Source organism: Oncorhynchus clarkii, chromosome 7 (assembly GCF_045791955.1).
Source record: "Oncorhynchus clarkii lewisi isolate Uvic-CL-2024 chromosome 7, UVic_Ocla_1.0, whole genome shotgun sequence".
Classification (NCBI taxonomy): domain Eukaryota; kingdom Metazoa; phylum Chordata; class Actinopteri; order Salmoniformes; family Salmonidae; genus Oncorhynchus; species Oncorhynchus clarkii.
The window spans coordinates 39,488,151-39,506,612 of record NC_092153.1 but is presented as its reverse complement, the minus strand read 5'-3'; the positions used below and the strand labels follow the sequence as shown (position 1 = coordinate 39,506,612).

Below are 18,462 nucleotides of genomic sequence, written 5' to 3'. Positions count from 1 at the left end.
TATCTGTTTTGTTCTTTGTTCAAGTAATTGCCATCACAATAGTCACCATAGGGTCATCATTATACAACAATCTTCATTATACTCAGTCTGGCTATTTTGCCTAACTTTGACTTTCTCAAGTTAAGACCAAAGTTCCTCGGAACAACAATTATTTTGAAGGCAGAGGACACCCGATTGACTTTTTACTGGTTGTCTCACAACCTAGCCAAAAGATGGAGCTAATCACAAGCCCAAGCATCATCTTGGAAGAAAAAAAAAGTTATTTCGAAGTCCCGCCCACTGGTCCCTCGACTGGTCGTCACTAGTTAACACAGCCACTATGTCATAATTATGACTAAACACCGCCCCTTTCTAAAATGTATCTAATTAAAATCTGATTTTAAACCTAACCTTCACCCTAACCGCATTGCTAACATCATGCCTAACCCTACATTTAAATTAAGACTAGCGTGTTTCCAATAGACACAGCCACAATCACAAAGTCAAAATTGCCTAAAAAAAAAAACGGCTTTGGGGGTGTTAATGTAGTTATAAGGCAGTGTGGTTATGTTTAAAAAAATCGGATTGTAAAAAAATGTAAGAAAATCAATTGTAGAAATATGCGGGGGCTTTTACTTGGTGGCTGTGTTAACTAGTGACAACGGCTGTAGTGGGCTGCCCAGGCTTCCAGGCTTTGCGGGTGAAAACATGGCAGGCATGAGTGCGGCGGGTCCTCGGTCGGCCTCTGCCGGACTGGTTCAACAAGGACTTAAAGAAGCCCTGATTGATACGTTAACGGCTATCCTGTCCCCGGTTCAAGAAGTGCGAGCAGCCGCTGAGGAGCAAATAAAAGTGTTGGAAGTGACAGAGGGTAAGTTAAGCATGGACTCTAGTATTGCTAGACCAGCTGATGTTAAGAGAGTGAAATGACATGATCGATAAATTCCATGCATATGATGGGTCTGTATTGAAAGATAAATGCTAGCTACTGTACAGCAGACAAAACATTACTGTCATGATGGCTTGTTCTGATAAAACAATATAAGATGTTCGATTCTCTCCAAATGGCTAGCAAGTGGCGCAAATGAGTGTAGTTAGCCTATTCCCAACTAGCTACCTAAGTTAGCGGCTAACAAGTTAGTTAGCTCTCTCTCTCTCTCTGTGTGTGTGTGTGAGAGTGAGAGAGAGTGTCTGCCTCCAGCATTCTTGATTGCTAGCTAATTTAGCAGCAATTTGATTCCACTCTGTGTTGTTGTAACTAGCATCCACACACATGATGGCGGATCAATTCAACCAGGGATAATCTATTTGAACTGCCTCCAATTAAAATGGCAAGTTAACTAATACGTGCAACTAATAGTTAGCTAGGTGGAACTGACTATAAGCAGCCAGTAAGACTTGATAGCTAGCTAGTAATTTTCATTCGTGAGATCTTATTTCGAGCTCAGAGCCCTGCTTGCCACTTGGAATTCTAGAAGGGTGACCGGTGGTAGGATGAATCGATTGTCAAGGCTTTGAAATCGTTTTAGGGTCGCTATTGCAACCATTCGATCTGGAAAGTTTTCCGAGAATATGATGCCTTGCGGATTCCGGCCTTTGAAAACTGACGGCATCAGTCGTTTTGACAACTATGCTTTTTTCATGTTTTAATACCCCCCCCCCCCCCCCCCCCCCCCCCCCCCCCCCCCCCACCCCCCGGAAAAACATTGTTTCATCTCAATACTCCACAAGCCCTTACCCTACTATCCTATGCGTGTTGAATGACTAGCTACCATATTCTTATTTAGCTATATAATAAAGTACAGTAGCTACCCTAAACCAGTTTGCCAGTTAATCCAAAATAGAGTGGGGGGGGGGGGGGGGGGGTGAATATAGAGACAGTGTGTACAGTGCCTTTGTCTGTGGCGTTCCTCTCTGACATGGCTAAAAAGGCTGATTGTGCAGGCTGTCTGTCAGGATCCACTGCAGTGTCACAGCAGCAAGAATGGGCCCAGCAGGCCTCTTTCTGTGGGAGCTGCTCTATGTATGGAACATTGTCTCCTCGACTTTGATGTCACTCAGTTAAAGCTGGGGACAGAGTGGTGGGTCGTTGCAGGGAAGAGGGGATGAGTCCGACTGACGAGCATAAAACCCTTTGGAAGAGTTCTCCAGTGCTTTTTGTAAATGTTCAAAGGTGCTTAGAATTGTCGATGAGTCGGTCATGAGTCAAATCATATGGACATTTTGTGTCCCCCCTCTCCCCCATGACATGGCTAGTGTGCTTTCAAGAGTGTCTGTATGCCTGATGATCTGTCCACTGTGTTGATGTTGCTCAATTTGTGTTGTAGAGTTTGGAGTCCACCTTTCAGAGCTAACTGTGGATCCTCAGGGAGCTCTGGCCATTCGTCAGGTTAGTTAGCAGAACATTTTTAGTTATATGGTGTATGACTACTTCTCAGCATCTCCTTCACACTGCTATATCTATCATTCAATTAATTCATTATACTGTATGTGTTCAGTTGGCCTCAGTCATCCTGAAGCAGTATGTGGAGACCCACTGGTGTTCCCTGTCTGAGAAGTTCAGGCCCCCAGAGACCACAGACCGGGTAAGCAAAGCGACATGTCATTCTTTCAACTAGCCTAGTTGAAATGGATCATTGTCAATGGCTAGCTATTTCAAAACAGTGAGGAGGATTTAATAAACAGCTAATGCTGCCTAAATTACCCCCTCTCTCACTCTCCCCCCCTCTCTCTCTCTCTCCAGGCCAAGGCAGCCATCAGGGAGCTTTTGCCTGGGGGTCTCAGGGAGGCCATCAGTAAGGTGCGGTCCAGCGTGGCCTACGCTGTGTCTGCCATCGCCCACTGGGACTGGCCCGAAGCCTGGCCTCAGCTCTTCACCCTTCTCATGGACTTGTTGGTCAGCGGCGACGTCTGCGCAGTGCACGGGGCCATGAGGGTCCTCACAGGTAAGGACACACGCATCCCCAATTCCAAATTGACCTCTCTTCTTGTGCTCCGTTTCTATTTGCTCCGTGTATTCACTTCATCCCTCTGGCCTTTTCTCAAAGAGTTTACACGTGAGGTGACAGATACTCAGATGCCTCTGGTGGCCCCAGTAATTCTGCCTGAGATGTACAAGATCTTCACCATGATGGAGATCTACAGCATCCGTACCCGCTCCAGAGCCGTGGAGATCTTCACCACCTGTGCCTACCTTATCTGTGCGATAGATGAGCTGGAGAAGGGTGCGGCCAAAGCCCTGATCTTCCCCGTAGTGCAGCAGTTCACGGAGGCATTCATTCAGGCCCTGCAGATGCCTGATGGACCCTCCTCAGACAGCGGCCTCAAGATGGAGGTCCTCAAGGTGAGAAGATGACCACAGAAGGATTTATACTCCCATGGACCTATACAGCCAGATGTTGTAGTTTTGGGATCCGGAGGCCAAATCTTATCAGTTGTCCTGATCCATCCAACTCTCCACCTTTTTACCTCGTCCCCAGGCTGTGACTGCTCTAGTGAAGAACTTCCCCAAACCCATGGTTTTGTCCATGCAGCAGATCCTGCCCATTGTCTGGAACACCCTGACAGAGAGTGCTGCTTTATATCCTTCACAATGCAACTATGTCCTCTGCTCTTTCATCTAGAGGTCGACCGATTATGATTTTTCAACGTCGATACCGATAACGATTATTGGAGGACCAAATCAAATCAAATTTTATTTGTCACATACACATGGTTAGCAGATGTTAATGCGAGTGTAGCGAAATGCTTGTGCTTCTAGTTCCGACAATGCAGTAATAACCAACAAGTAATCTAACTAACAATTCCAAAACTACTGTCTTGTACACAGTGTGAGGGGATAAAGAATATGTACATAAGGATATATGAATGAGTGATGGTACAGAGCAGCATAGGCAGATACAGTAGATGGTATCGAGTACAGTATATACATATGAGATGAGTATGTAAACAAAGTGGCATAGTTAAAGTGGCTAGTGATACATGTATTACATAAGGATACAGTCGATGATATAGAGTACAGTATATACGTATGCATATGAGATGAATAATGTAGGGTAAGTAACATTATATAAGGTAGCATTGTTTAAAGTGGCTAGTGATATATTTACATCATTTCCCATCAATTCCCATTATTAAAGTGGCTGGAGTTGAGTCAGTGTCAGTGTGTTGGCAGCAGCCACTCAATGTTAGTGGTGGCTGTTTAACAGTCTGATAGCCTTGAGATAGAAGCTGTTTTTCAGTCTCTCGGTCCCAGCTTTGATGCACCTGTACTGACCTCGCCTTCTGGATGATAGCGGGGTGAACAGGCAGTGGCTCGGGTGGTTGATGTCCTTGATGATCTTTATGGCCTTCCTGTGACATCGGGTGGTGTAGGTGTCCTGGAGGGCAGGTAGTTTGCCCCCGGTGATGCGTTGTGCAGACCTCACTACCCTCTGGAGAGCCTTACGGTTGAGGGCGGAGCAGTTGCCGTACCAGGCGGTGATACAGCCCGCCAGGATGCTCTCGATTGTGCATCTGTAGAAGTTTGTGAGTGCTTTTGGTGACAAGCCAAATTTCTTCAGCCTCCTGAGGTTGAAGAGGCGCTGCTGCGCCTTCTTCACAATGCTGTCTGTGTGAGTGGACCAATTCAGTTTGTCTGTGATGTGTATGCCGAGGAACTTAAAACTTGCTACCCTCTCCACTACTGTTCCATCGATGTGGATAGGGGGGTGTTCCCTCTGCTGTTTCCTGAAGTCCACAATCATCTCCTTAGTTTTGTTGACGTTGAGTGTGAGGTTATTTTCCTGACACCACACTCCGAGGGCCCTCACCTCCTCCCTGTAGGCCGTCTCGTCGTTGTTGGTAATCAAGCCTACCACTGTTGTGTCGTCCGCAAACTTGATGATTGAGTTGGAGGCGTGCGTGGCCACGCAGTCGTGGGTGAACAGCCGATACCGATTAATCGGACGATTTTTTTTATTATTATTTTTTTTGTTGTTGTAATAATGACAATTACAACAATACTGAATGAACACTTATTTTTTAACTTAATATAATACATCAATAAATTCAATTTAGCCTCAAATAAATAATGAAACATGTTCAATTTGGTTTAAATAATGCAAAAACAAAGTGTTGGAGAAGAAAGTAAAAGTGCAATATGTGCTAACGTTTAAGTTCCTGGCTCAGAACATGAGAACATATGAAAGCTGGTGGTTCCTTTTGACATGAGTCTTCAATATTCCCAGGTAAGAAGTTTTAGGTTGTAGTTATTATAGGGACTATAGGACTATTTCCCTCTATACCATTTGTATTTCATTAACCTTTGACTATTGGATGTTTTTATAGGCACTTTAGTATTGCCAGTGTAACAGCATAGCTTCCGCCCCTCTCCTTGCTCCTCCCTGGGCTCGAACCAGCAACACAATGACAACGGCCACCCTCGAAGCAGCGTTACCCATGCAGAGCAAGGGAAACAACCACAGGCTCAGAGCGAGTGACGTTTGAAACGCTATTAGCGCACGCTAACTAGCCAGCCATTTCACTTCGGTTACACCAGCCTCATCTTGGGAGTTGATAGGCTTGAAGTCATAAACAGCGCAATGCTTGATGCACAACGAAGAGCTGCTGGAAAAACGCACGAAAGTGCTGGTTGAATGAATGTTTTCGCGCCTGCTTCTGCCTGCCACTGCTGAGTCAGATACTTGTATGCTCAGTCAGATTATATGCAACGCAGGACACGCTAGATAATATCTAGTAATATCATCAACCATGTGTAGTTAACTTGTGATTATGATTGATTGATTGTTTTTTTTATAAGATAGCACAGTTTTACCAGCAACTTACCTTGGCTTACTGCATTCGCGTAACAGGCAGTCTCCTTGTGGTGTGCAACGAGAGAGAGGCAGGTCGTTATTGCCTTGGACTAGTTAACTGTAAGATTGTATCCCCCGAGCTGACAAGGTGAAACTGTCATTCTGCCCCTGAACGAGGCAGTTAACCCACCGTTCCTAGGCCGTCATTGAAAGTAAAAATGTGTTCATAACTGACTTGCCTAGTTAAATAAAGATTAAATAAAGGTGTAAAAAAAAAAAAATCTGTAAAATCGGTGTCCAAAAATACCGATTTACGATTGTTATGAAAACTTGAAATCGGCCCTAATTAATCGACCATTCCGATTAATCGGTCGACCTCTACTTTCATCTTATTGTAGCTCGTTGTCTTCGTTCCCTTTTGGTTCACATCTGTCAATAATGAGCTGTTATCTTCACTCTGCCTTAAAAAAACATTTTTTTTAAATTAAATGGGAGCTAGCGAGCCCACCTAGCTGTAGAGAATGGTCGATGTCCTGAGAATGGGGGTTTCCTTAACCGGGTGTGCACTTATGTCAGAACAGAAGTCAACTACACAGAGGAGGTAGACGATCCCATTGACTCTGACGGTGAGTACGTCCTTATCCCATTCACATCTTTACTGGCTGTATATGTACTTTTGTTTTCTCTCCAATTGTCGAATAAATGAAATCAACCTACGTGACACGGGCTGATCTCGATATGAGTCGTCTTGGTTGAGATTCGAGGTATTTATTTGTGTGCATTTTTCTCCCAGGTGAGGTTCTGGGCTTTGAGAACCTGGTGTTTAGTGTCTTTGAGTTCATCCACACGCTGCTGGAGAACAGCAAGTTCAAGAGCACAGTGAAGAGGGCTCTGCCTGAACTGATCTACTACATCATTGTCTACATGCAGATCACTGAGGATCAGGTACAAACAACCTCACCCGTGTGTGTGTGACATTTTTAAGAGAATCAGTGTTTGTCAACAACAAAAAAAAAAGACATCATTTGGTATCGTGTATGTGTTCTTCATCCGTAGTAATTTCTCTGTAGATCAAGGTGTGGACGGCCAACCCCCAGCAGTTTGTAGAGGACGAGGATGACGATACCTTCTCCTACTCCGTCAGGATCTCAGCCCAGGACCTGCTGCTGGTGAGAACTTCACGTGGGACACTAACAGTTTGGGCAAATCTGAAATGATACCTTATTTCCCCATATGGTGCACTCCTTTCTGTGGCTCTAAGTTTTAACCCCTCATGAAAGAATATCCCCACACGCAGACTGCTACCATTCCATGTGTAGGTTCTGGTCGATGTGACCTTTTAGGAGACGTCACAAAAAAAAATAAAAAAATCCCCTCAATTCAACTGTCCTCTTCCAACAGGCTGTGGCGACAGAGTTCCAGAACGAGAGTGCGGCAGCGTTGGCGGCGGCAGCGACAAGACACCTGCAGGAAGCGGAGCAAGCCAAGAACAGTGGCAACGAACACTGGCGAGGACCACACACACACACCGGCTGCATGACAATAGACAGCGGTTGTCTCTCAGAAGTCATTATTGGCTTCCTCTTCTTGTCTCCTGTTTGTCCTATGCACTGACCTGAAAACACAGGCTAGGTGAAATCAGAATGGATGCCTTTCAGGAATTTGCTTTCATCTCTCCAGGTATTTTTTTTTTTAATGTCCGTGCAGACTGAGGAAAGGAGACAAGGAGGAGACCACTTGACTATTGAGATGCACCCCATAGCTAAACAATCACCATGCAGTCAGACTCTAGGTCTGCTCTCTCCTCACCCCTGTGTTATCCCGTCCTGCAGGTGGAAGGTCCATGAGGCGTGTTTGTTAGCTCTGGGCTCAGTGAAGACCATCATCACAGAAAACGTGAAGAACGGCCGGGTTCAATTTGATATGCACAGCTTCCTGGCTAACGTCATCCTGGCTGACCTCAACCTCGCAGGTTAGTCTGTCTGGGATCTCTTGCTCAGCTCCTGGGCAGCAGTGTTTGGTTACAGTGCCTTCGGGAAGTATTCAGGCCCTTTTACTTTTTCAAAATTTTGTTAGGTTACAGCCTGATTCTAAAATTGATGTTTTTTTCCCTCATTAATCTACATACAATACCCCATAATGACAAAGCAAAAACAGGTTATCAATTTTTGCTAATTTATTAAAAATAAAGAACTTAAATATCACATTTTACATAGTTAATCAGACCCTTTACTCAGTACTTTGAAGCACCTTTGGCAGCGATTACAGCATCGAGTCTTCTTGGGTATGACGCTACAAGATTGGCACACCTGTATTTGGGGAGTTTCTCCAATTCTTCTCAAGCTCTGTCAGGTTGGATGGGGAGCGTTGCTGCACAGCTATTTTCAGGTCTCTCCAGAGATGTTCGATCGGGTTCAAGTCCAGGCACTGGCTGGGCCACTCAAGGACATTCAGATACTTGTCCCGAAGCCACTCCTGCATTGTCTTGACTGTGTGTTTAGGGTCGTTGTCCTGTTGGAAGGTAAACCTTTGGCTCTGTCTGAGGCCCTGAGCGCTCTGGAGCAGGTTTTCACCAAGGATCGCTCTGTACTTTGCTTCGTTCATCTTTACCTCGATCTTCTGGAAGGTTCTCCCATCTCCACAAAGGAACTCTAAAGCTCTGTCAGAGTGAGCATCGGGTTCTTGGTCACCTCCCGGACCAAGGCCCTTCTCCCCTGTTTGCTCAGTTTAGGTGGTTCCAAACTTCTTCCATTTAAGAATGATTGAGGCCACTGTGTTCTTGTGGACCTTCAATGCTGCAGAAATATTTTGGTACCCTTCCCCAGATCTTTGCCTCAACACAATCCTGTCTCTACAGACAATTCCTTTGACTTGATGGCTTGGTTTTTGCTCTGACATACACTGTCAACTGTTGGATCTTATACAGACAGGTGTGTGCCTTTCCAAATCATGTCCAATCAATTGAATTTACCACAGGTGGACTCCAATCAAGTTATAGAAACATCTCAAGGATAGTCAAAGGAAACAGGACGCACCTGAGGTGAATTTCGACTCTCATACCAAAGGGTCTGAATACTTATATAAATAAGGTATTTCTGTTTTTTTCTTCTTTTTTTTTTTTTTTTTTTTTGCTTTGTCATTATGGGGTACTGTGTGTAGATGGCTGAGGATTTAAAACTAAATCTATTTTAGTATAAGGCTGTATGTAATGTAACATTGTGGAAAAAGTCTAGGGGTCTGAGTACTTTCGGGAAGGCATTGTATGTTCTTGTCTGACAGTGGTCAAGATATCAATGAAGTGGAGGGTGGCGCAGTGGTTAAGGGTGCTGTACTGCAGCGCCAGCTTTGCCACCAGACTCTGGGTTCGCACCCAGGCTCTGTCGTAAACCGGCCGCGACCGTGAGGTCCGTGGGGCGACGCCCAATTAGCCTAGCGTCATCCGGGTTAGGGAGGGCTTGGCCGGTAGGGATGTCCTTGTCTCATCGCGCACCAGCGACTCCTGTGGCGGGCTGGGTGCAGTGCGCGCTAACCAAGGTTGCCAGGTGCACGGTGTTTCCTCCGACACATTGGTGCGGCTGGCTTCCGGGTTGGATGCGCGCTGTGTTAAGAAGCTGTGCGGCTTGGTTGGGTTGTGTATCGGACGCATGACTTTCAACCTTTGTCTCTCCCGAGCCCGTACGGGAGTTGTAGCGATGAGACAAGATAGTAGCTACTAAACAATTGGATACCACAAAATTGGGGAGAAAACGGGGTAAAAATAAAAAAAATATATCAATGAAGTGGAGAAACTATAACCTGCATACATTGCAGCAGTGGACTCTGGAGTTTTGAACGTGGCTCACGGTACAGTATGTGCCTACCTAGCTTAACTGTAAGTCGCTCTGGATATTGAAATGTAGCTATGTAGCTAATGTAGCTAACTCGTTCCCCCCCCAGCGGCCTCTCCGTTCCTGCTGGGCCGTGCCCTTTGGGCAGCCAGCCGCTTCACAGCAGCCATGACCCCTGAGCTCATCCAGCAGTTCCTCCAAGCCACCGTCAGTGGCCTGCACGACAGCCAACCCCCCTCGGTCCGCATCTCAGCTGTACGCGCCATCTGGGGGTGAGTGAGATCAACACCTTAAAGGGAAAATCCATCAAAAACGCTAATAAAATATATATATATTCGTTATATTCGTATTTTTTTTAAATATAAAAAAAATAAATCATTCCACAATTGATACATTACCAAAATGTTTTCCATATCAGCAGTGAAGTTTTAACGATATTGGACATTCGAGAAGTAGTGTCACTTGCGTCATGATGATGTGGCCAGTGACTGTATCAACAGTGGACTAATGGGTGACGTTTAAGAAAGCTTAAACTTCTGTAGTTCACACATACTGTACAGAGCAGCTAGAGGTTCTGTCCCTCCAGTCATAATAACAATAAGCTAGATCAAGTAAAAGCAGTGATGGCATAGATGGATGGATACATGCCTCTCGAGTTTGTCACACAACTAGCATTACAACAAAAACAACATCACAGTAAGTGTGTATGTATGCAGGTGGTAAATGTGTGCGTACGTGTGCTCTTCTCAGGTACTGTGACCAGCTGAAGCTGTCACAGAGTACCCACGTGCTGCAGCCGTTCCTGCCTGCTGTTCTGGACGGGCTGGTGCAGCTGGCAGCCCAGTTCAGCTCTGAGGTTCTCACCCTGGTCATGGAGACCCTGTGTATTGTCTCCACTGTGGACCCAGCCTTCACCACCAGCGCAGAGAACAAGATCTGCCCCCTCACCATCGCCATCTTCCTCAAGTATAGTAACGGTGGGTAACTAACCTTGGCAGTTGGCACTCATTTAGTTCCTAATTGAGTCCGATAGACCGATTTTGAGGTATTACTGTATGGCTTACATCTATCCAACCTTTCAAATGAAAACTTGTGCCACCATATCTAACTCTCCTGTCCTCTCCCCAGACTCAGTGGTGGGGTCTCTGGCCCAGGACATCTTTAAGGAGCTGGCCCAAATCGAGGCTTGCCAGGGACCCATGCAGATGCGCCTCATCCCCACCCTGGTCAGCATTATGCAGGCCCCCCCTGACAAGATCCCCTTTGGCCTGTGTGCAGTAAGTCCACTGTGTGGAAGTCCTTAATTTACATCAGCATTATGCGTCAAGACTAACTCAGTAGCCTTGTGGTGAGTGTCTGCTCTGAGATTGGAAGGTGGGGAGTTCGATCCCTGGCTAAGTCATACCAAAGACTGTTAAAATGGGGCCCGCTGCATCTCTGCTTGGCACTCCTAAGAGAACAACCGATAATGATTTTCTAGGGCCGATGGCTGATATTCAATATTATCAAATGTGACATTTTGTGTAACATTTCCCAGAGACGGCCATGTATGCATACATTTTTAAATCAAACAATATATTTGGCTTTGGTAAAAAAAAAAAAATCTAACTGCATAACATAATGGTAATAGTTGTATTTGATGAACTGGGTCAATTTTAAGATTGCATAAGCCTACTCACTATCCAGGTGACTGCATATTCAGTAGGAGTGTGTCCACGTATTGAGTTATTGATGACGATCTGTTTGCCTTCCATTTGAAACTTATATTCAATCCAAAATCAAATTTGATGGTCGCATACACCTATTTAGCGGATGTTACTGCGCGTGTAGTGGAATGCTTGTTCCTAGCTCCAACAGTGCAGTAATATCAAACAATACACACACATCTGAGTGAAAGAATGGAATTAAGAAATATATAAATATTAGGACGAGGTGTGTGTGTGTGTGTGTGTGTGTTCGTACGTACCAGTCAAAAGTTTGGACACCTACTCATTCAAGGGTTCTAATTTATTTCTACAGTGTAGAACAATAGCTAAGACATCAAAACTATGACATAACAGACATGGAATCATGTAGTAACTCAAATAAGTGTTAAATAAATCAACATGTATTTTAGATTCTTCAAAGTAGAAACCCTTTGCCTTGACGACAGCTTTGCACACTCTTGGCATTCTCTCAACCAGCTTCATAAGGTGTGACTTGTTAAGTTCATTTGTGGAATTTCTTTCCTTCTTAATGCATTTGTGCCAGTCAGTTGTGTTTTGACAAGGTAGGGGTGGTATACAGAAGATAGCCCTATTTGGTAAAAGACCAAGTCCATATTATGGCAAGAACAGCTCAAATACGCAAAGAGAAATGACAGTCCATTACATTAAGACATGAAGGTCAGTCAATCTGGAGCATGTCAAGAATTTTGAAAGTTGCTTCAATTGCAGTCGCAAAAACCATCAAGTGCTATCATGAATCTGGCTCTCATGAGGACCGCCACAGGAAAGGAAGACCTGGAGTTACCTCTGCTGCAGATGATAAATTCATTAGAGTTAGGAGCCTCCAGAAATTGCAGCCCAAATAAATGCTTCACAGAGTTAAAGTAACAGACACATCTCAACATCAACAGTTCAGAGGAGACTGAGTGAATCAGGCCTTCATGGTCGAATTGCTGCAAAGAAACCACTACTTAAGGACACCAATAAGAAGAGACTTGCTTGGGCCAAGAAACATGAGCAATGGACATTAGACCAATGGAAATCTGTCCTTTGGTCTGATGAGTCCAAATGAGAGATTTTTGGTTCCAAACATCGCATCTTTGTGAGACACAGAATAGGTGAATGGATGATCTCTGCATGTGTAGTTCCCACCGTGAAGCAATGGAGGAATAGATGTGATGGTGCTTTGCTGGTGACACTGTCAGTGATTTATTTCGAATTCAAGGCACACTTAACCAGCATTCTGCAGCGATACACCATCCCATCTGGTTTGCGCTTAGTGGGACTATCATTTGTTTTTCAACAGGACAATGACCCAACACACCCCCAGGCTGTGCAAAGGCTATTTGACTAAGAAGGAGAGTGATGGAGTGCTTCATCAGATGACCTGGCCGCCACAGTCATCCAAATGAGATGGTTTGGGATGAGTTGTACCGCAGAGTGAAGGACCATATACATTGATTGTTTTAAAGCAAAACGGAACAATTTAAAGTAAAATATATTGTAAGTCCTGTTCAGCAGGAATAGCCAGATGCATTGTCTCAGGTAGCTTACTTTTATTCCGGTAAAACACCATTTTCAACATAGAAAATGACACCGGTTGTCACTCAAATAATAATTCCTAGTATCGTGCAAGCCGTTTTAGGATTTGATTGCTGAAGGTGCCGCGCAGATGTGCAAGACCAGGAACAGGCCGCCTACCTTGCGTTGATCAGTGCACGAAGCTGGACAGATTGCGCAGTGTGACTAGGCTGCTGATATTACCTGGGGTTGTTCGGCATCCAAAATTACTTGTAGATCAATGACTATCAGCACAGTTACATGTAGTTCGAAACTGAAGGTGTTTTCAGAAGGTAGAAAGAATGTAAAAAAGAATTGTGGTGTTCCAGCGATTTTTGTTACGTTTTGAATTGATTTTCTGACCGAAGTATGCTACATTTGGATCAGTTTGTTGTCCCCGGACCAACTTAGCCTGACAACTCACACAATTTAGCATTTCGTTCGCTACATACATAGTCTGAGACTACAACCATTGAAGTCGTTTGTGGTGACAAGGGACGTTGTCCTCAGCGATTGGATATTCTCTAACCAATCAGATGATCACATTTTCTAACCGCCGCTTTACCTATGTATGTTCGGACTCTGGCCCAACCCATCGGTTTCTGGACCAATCAGACGGCCCGGCCGGAATGTGTTAGCATTGAGTGACTGATCGGGGTGGTACTCGGATTCATACTCATTGCAGAGAGTATACTAATGTCTGTGGCATGGCATAGCGTTTGGCCGGAGCAAGGAGTCTGGGTAGCCAGGCAATGGACCAATACACTTGTATCTTTAAACCTTTTGAATTGGGGTCTGATTTATCGTGAATCGTTACATCCCTATTGACTGTCAACTTTTAGGGTCCCAGTCAGTCATATTTTGACAGTTGTCTCCTGTGCCCACGCCCCCCCCCCCCCCCCCCCCCCCCCCCCCCCCCCCCAACCTCCCTGACAGACAGCCATAGACATCTTGACCACAGTGGTCAGATACACCAAACCCCCGCTCTCTGAGATGCTGGTCTGCCAGGCCTTCCCTGTGGTGGCCCAGTGTACCCTCCGCACAGATGACAACACCACCATGCAGGTACACAGACTGAGAAGGGCCCAAATATGTTAATCCCAACTCTATTTTGTATACCTTTTTTAAAATATTTTATTTCTCTCCTGTATATATCAATTCATGGAAATGAACTCAAACCCCCTCCTTTTCAGAACGGTGGCGAGTGTCTGCGGGCGTACGTGTCGGTGGCCCTGGAGCAGGTGGGCCAATGGAGGGACATGGAGGGCCACAGTGGTCTGTGGTACGTGATGCAGGTGGTCAGCCAGCTACTTGACCCTAGGACATCAGAGTTCACTGCCGCCTTCGTGGGCCGCCTGGTGTCTACGCTGATCGCCCGCGCCAGCACCGAGCTGGGAGAGCAGCTGGACCAGATCCTCAGAGCCATCCTCAGCAAGATGCAGCAGGCCGAGACACTCAGTGTCATGCAGGTAGAACAAAATCTCTCCGTCTGTCACTCTCTGGAACTGACCCCTCTAAATCCATCGGTGGAATTCAGTGGGTTCTGGGATGTTGAGGTGTCAACATGTCAAGCTTCCAGCATTCAATTGATTTTTATCTGTTGTATAGCGCCTTGCATCATGGTTATTCAGTGATTGCTCTTTTGCCACCCATATAGACTCTGCTAACATTGGACTCCTCTCCCCAGTCTCTGATCATCTCTCTCCTCTCCCCAGTCTCTGATCATGGTGTTTGCCCACCTGGTCCACTCTCAGCTGGAGCCTTTGTTGGAGTTCCTGTGCAGTCTGCCGGGCCCCACGGGGAAACCGGCCCTGGAGTTTGTCATGGCCGAGTGGATGAGCCGACAGCACCTCTTCTATGGACAGTATGAGGGCAAAGTTAGGTGAGAGCTTAGGGTTGGCCCTGGAGCATCCACTCTCCCCAAGATGGATGAAAAAGTAGAATATGACTGTTGTCCACCGGTTGAAGCAAATGTGTGTTCCTCTCTGTACTCCCCTTTCCACCTTTTTATTACTAGGGATTTGAACTGTTAAACGCTAAGAATCTATTCATTATTTTGTTTGATTATGACGTTTGTTTCCCCTTCTCCTGTGTTGTCCCTGTTTTAGTACGGTAGCCCTGTGTAAGCTTCTGCAGCACGGCCTCAACACAAACGACAAGCGTCTCCAGGACATCGTCGTCAAGGGTGAGGAGCTCTTGGGCCCCGACGAGGGCATCCGCACACGCTCCAAATCTGCCAGGAGTAAGACCAATACAGATATCCTCTTTGTCATTAGCTGTTTATCTAAGCATTTAGTCAAATATAAGAGAATCAACGACAACAAAAATTCTATACATTTGCCCAAGAAAATTACATTGCCTATATGAATGAATGCTCCCATTCTCTGGCCTAGTGTATGATAAGGAATGTATTTGCTTCATTGTTAATGTTTTTGTTGGTGGTCTACACGTTGATGGTATGCACATATTCGTGTTGCTATAAGGTCTCGGTCTCATTTTCTCCAGATCCAGAGAAGTGGACCAACGTTCCGTTGCTAGTGAAGGTCTTTAAGTTGATTGTCAATGAGCTGTCATCAGTGGTGGAGGCCAACGCAATCAGAGCTGCCGCAGCAGACTGGAGTCCAGGTGATGCGTTGCAGCTATGTAACAGCCGCGCATGTCAATTTCTCTCTTTGGCCTTGAGGGGATAGTTCAGACAAATTTACAAAATGATATACACTGAACAAAAATATAAATGCAACGTATAAAATGTTGGTACCTTGTTTCATGAGCTGAAATTAAAGATCCCAGAAATGTTCCATATGCACAAAAAGCGTATTTCTCTCAAATGTTGTGCACAAAAGTATTTACATCCCTGTTAGGGAGCATTTCTCATTTGCCAAGATAATCCATCCACCTGACTGTTGTGGCACATCAAGAAGCTGATTTTTAAACGGCATGCTCATTACGCAGGTGCACCTCGTGCTGGGGGAAATAAAAGGGTCACTCTAAAATGTGCCGTTTTATCACAACGCCACAGATCTCTCAGGTTTTGAGGGAGCGTGCAATTGGCATGCTGACTGCAGGAATGTCCGCCAGAGATTTGAATGTTAATTTCTCTACCTTAAGATTCCTCCAATGTTTTGGAGAATTTGCCAGTACTCCCAACTAGCCTCACAACCGCAGACCACGTTTAAACCACGCCAGCCCAGGATTGCCACATCCGGCTTCTTCACTTGCGGGATCGTCTGAGACCAGCTTCCCCGTACCGGGTAGTATGGCGTCGTGTGAACGAGCTGTTTTGCTGATGTCAACGTTGGGAACAGAGTGCCCCATGGTGGCAGTGGGGTTATAGTATGGGCAGGCATAAGCTACGGACAACGATCACAATAGCATTTTATCGATGGAAATTTGAATGCACAGAGATACCGTGAAGAGATCCTGAGGCCCATTGTCGTGCCATTCATCCGCCGCCATCACCTCATGTTTCAGCATGATAATGTACACAATTCCTGAAAGCAAAAAATGTCCCACTTATTCCACGGCATGCATACTCACCAGACATGTTGAGCATGTTTAGCATACTCTGGATCGACGTGTACGACAGCGTGTTCCAGTTCCCGCCAATATCCAGGAACTTCGGACACAGCCATTGAAGAGGAGTGGGACAACATTCCACAGGCCACAACCAACAGCCTGATCAACTCTACGCAAAGGAGATGTGTTGCGCTGCATGAGGCAAATGGTGGTCACACCAGATACTGACTGGTTTTCTGACCCACGACCCTACCTATCTATGACCAACATTAATATCTGTATTCCCAGTCATGAGAATTCCATAGATTAGGGCCTAATGAATTTATTTAATTTGACTGATTTCCTTATGAACTGTAACTCAGTAAAATCTTTGACATTTTTGCATGTTGTGTTTTTTTAATATATTTTTGTTCAGTGTATTTTTATTCCCTTACTTAGAGTTGAAAGCAGTTTTGAAAGCCGTGTCAGACTCATGTCTTTATTTGGCCGGAAAATACCCTCCTGTCTCTTAATCGTATGACCTTGGTGTTGTCTGTTGAAAATGTTGTCTCTGATAACTGTATGTATTTTTTAGTATTATGAAATCAATTGGGCCCCATTTGTATCTGATCCCGAAGTGTTTTTTTGTTACTGCAGATTCAGTAGGAATGTGGGAGGAGGAGGAAGAAGAGGAGGAGGATGAGGAGGATGAAGGGCTGGCCGGGCAGCTTCTCTCTGACCTCATCGCTTCCAACAAATATGGTGAACTTCCCTCTCAGACTCTTCCAGATGTCTACTCAATCAGTGCACTAGGCAAGCAGATGTTTTGTAGCTCTATCTGCCATGTTTCACAGGTATCAAATAGTTTTTTGTCCCCCCCCCCCCCAGATGAAAACTACTATGAGGAGGATGAGGAGGAGGATCCAGATGCCTTGAAGGACCCCATATATCAGATAGACCTCCAGGTAATGCTAATCTACTCATTTTTAAATTTAGATCTCACAAACATGACTAGTTAGGGCAAATGTGCTTGTGCTTTTTTTATTTGTCCTTGAGGAGATTGATCAAGTTAAATTGAACAGATTTCAATGGTCTGTGGCGTTTTGGGGTTGTATTTTAATGTCTTAACTTCACTTTTTAAATAAACGTTCTTGTGCTTTGTGTTTTTAGGCCTACCTGACAGATTTCCTGACCCAGTTTGCCCACTCTCCGTGCTACAGCATGTTCTCTGGCCACCTCAACGATGCTGAGAGGCGAGTCCTGCAGTCTATCAGCATCTAAACCTGCCCCCATCACCCCCTTCCCTACATCAACCCTACCATAACTCTCTTGTCCAATCCCTCTCGCTCACCAGCCAATTACCAACCCCTGAGTGGGGGAAAGGCTCTGATTGGCCAGGTGGTTGTTGATGCTTTACCTCCATCTCCAACAGAGGAACATGAACGGACAGGGGAGAAGAGACAGACTTGCACTTACCCATGAGAGTCTTCTGACTGAAAGGATGGCCAGGAAAAGACTGCAGATTTGTGAAGGTTGAGGTTAAATTTAGGGGAGTGAGGGACACCCAGGTTTGTTCCGAGAGAGGACTGGGAGACAGTTGTGGAGTGACCTCCTTAGTGTCTCCTCGCTCCTTTGCCCTATTGGACTTGTTGGGATGTGAGGGGGGTTGATGTTTTACAACGGGAGAAGCAGGCAGGGCAACTATGATATATGAACTGTCTTTACTGTGTCCCATTTGTAACTCAATCCACTTATTTTTGTGTGTCTGTAAAAAAAATATATTATGTAACCTTCCAAGAGGCAAAAGAGACTTAATGATGACGGAAAGACTAAATTAACATTGGCGGCCTTATTGACTTCTGATTGGGATGAAAACCTTGAGGTCTTCCGGTCCCCACTAGTGTCTGGGTGGGTATGAGGGATTCACACTGTTTCCATGGTGACTCAAAGCCATGTAATTTCGTTGTACCCACTGGAGTTGGAATGAAAGTCTAAATAAAAGTCCCAACAGGACACCATTTTAAGTTTCCATTGTTATTTGGTCACTTTCCCAGGAAGTGAAAATGTGATTTACAATGAATGGAAAGTTGCCATACACAA

The 18,462-nt window shown here is 45.2% G+C and overlaps 1 protein-coding gene across 2 annotated transcripts; it reads left to right on the top strand.

The window, feature by feature from the left end:
- The first annotated feature begins 642 nt into the window (after positions 1-642).
- On the top strand, positions 643-18,391 carry LOC139413277 (importin-9-like). Of its 2 annotated transcripts, none has more exons than XM_071160470.1 (22): positions 643-850; positions 2,307-2,368; positions 2,478-2,564; positions 2,723-2,924; positions 3,027-3,322; positions 3,459-3,559; positions 6,342-6,400; positions 6,568-6,719; positions 6,845-6,943; positions 7,176-7,282; positions 7,607-7,746; positions 9,711-9,873; positions 10,352-10,578; positions 10,730-10,878; positions 13,804-13,932; positions 14,061-14,336; positions 14,583-14,749; positions 14,976-15,109; positions 15,373-15,492; positions 17,020-17,124; positions 17,251-17,327; positions 17,533-18,391. In XM_071160470.1, exons 1-22 carry the CDS (start codon positions 688-690, stop codon positions 17,641-17,643), a joined length of 3,126 nt encoding a protein of 1,041 aa, XP_071016571.1. In that variant the 5' UTR covers positions 643-687; the 3' UTR covers positions 17,644-18,391. The 2 variants fall into 2 exon arrangements, with proteins under 2 accessions (XP_071016571.1, XP_071016572.1); XM_071160471.1 differs by having other exon boundaries at positions 667-850; positions 14,976-15,052; positions 17,533-18,375.
- The last annotated feature ends 71 nt before the right edge of the window (positions 18,392-18,462 follow it).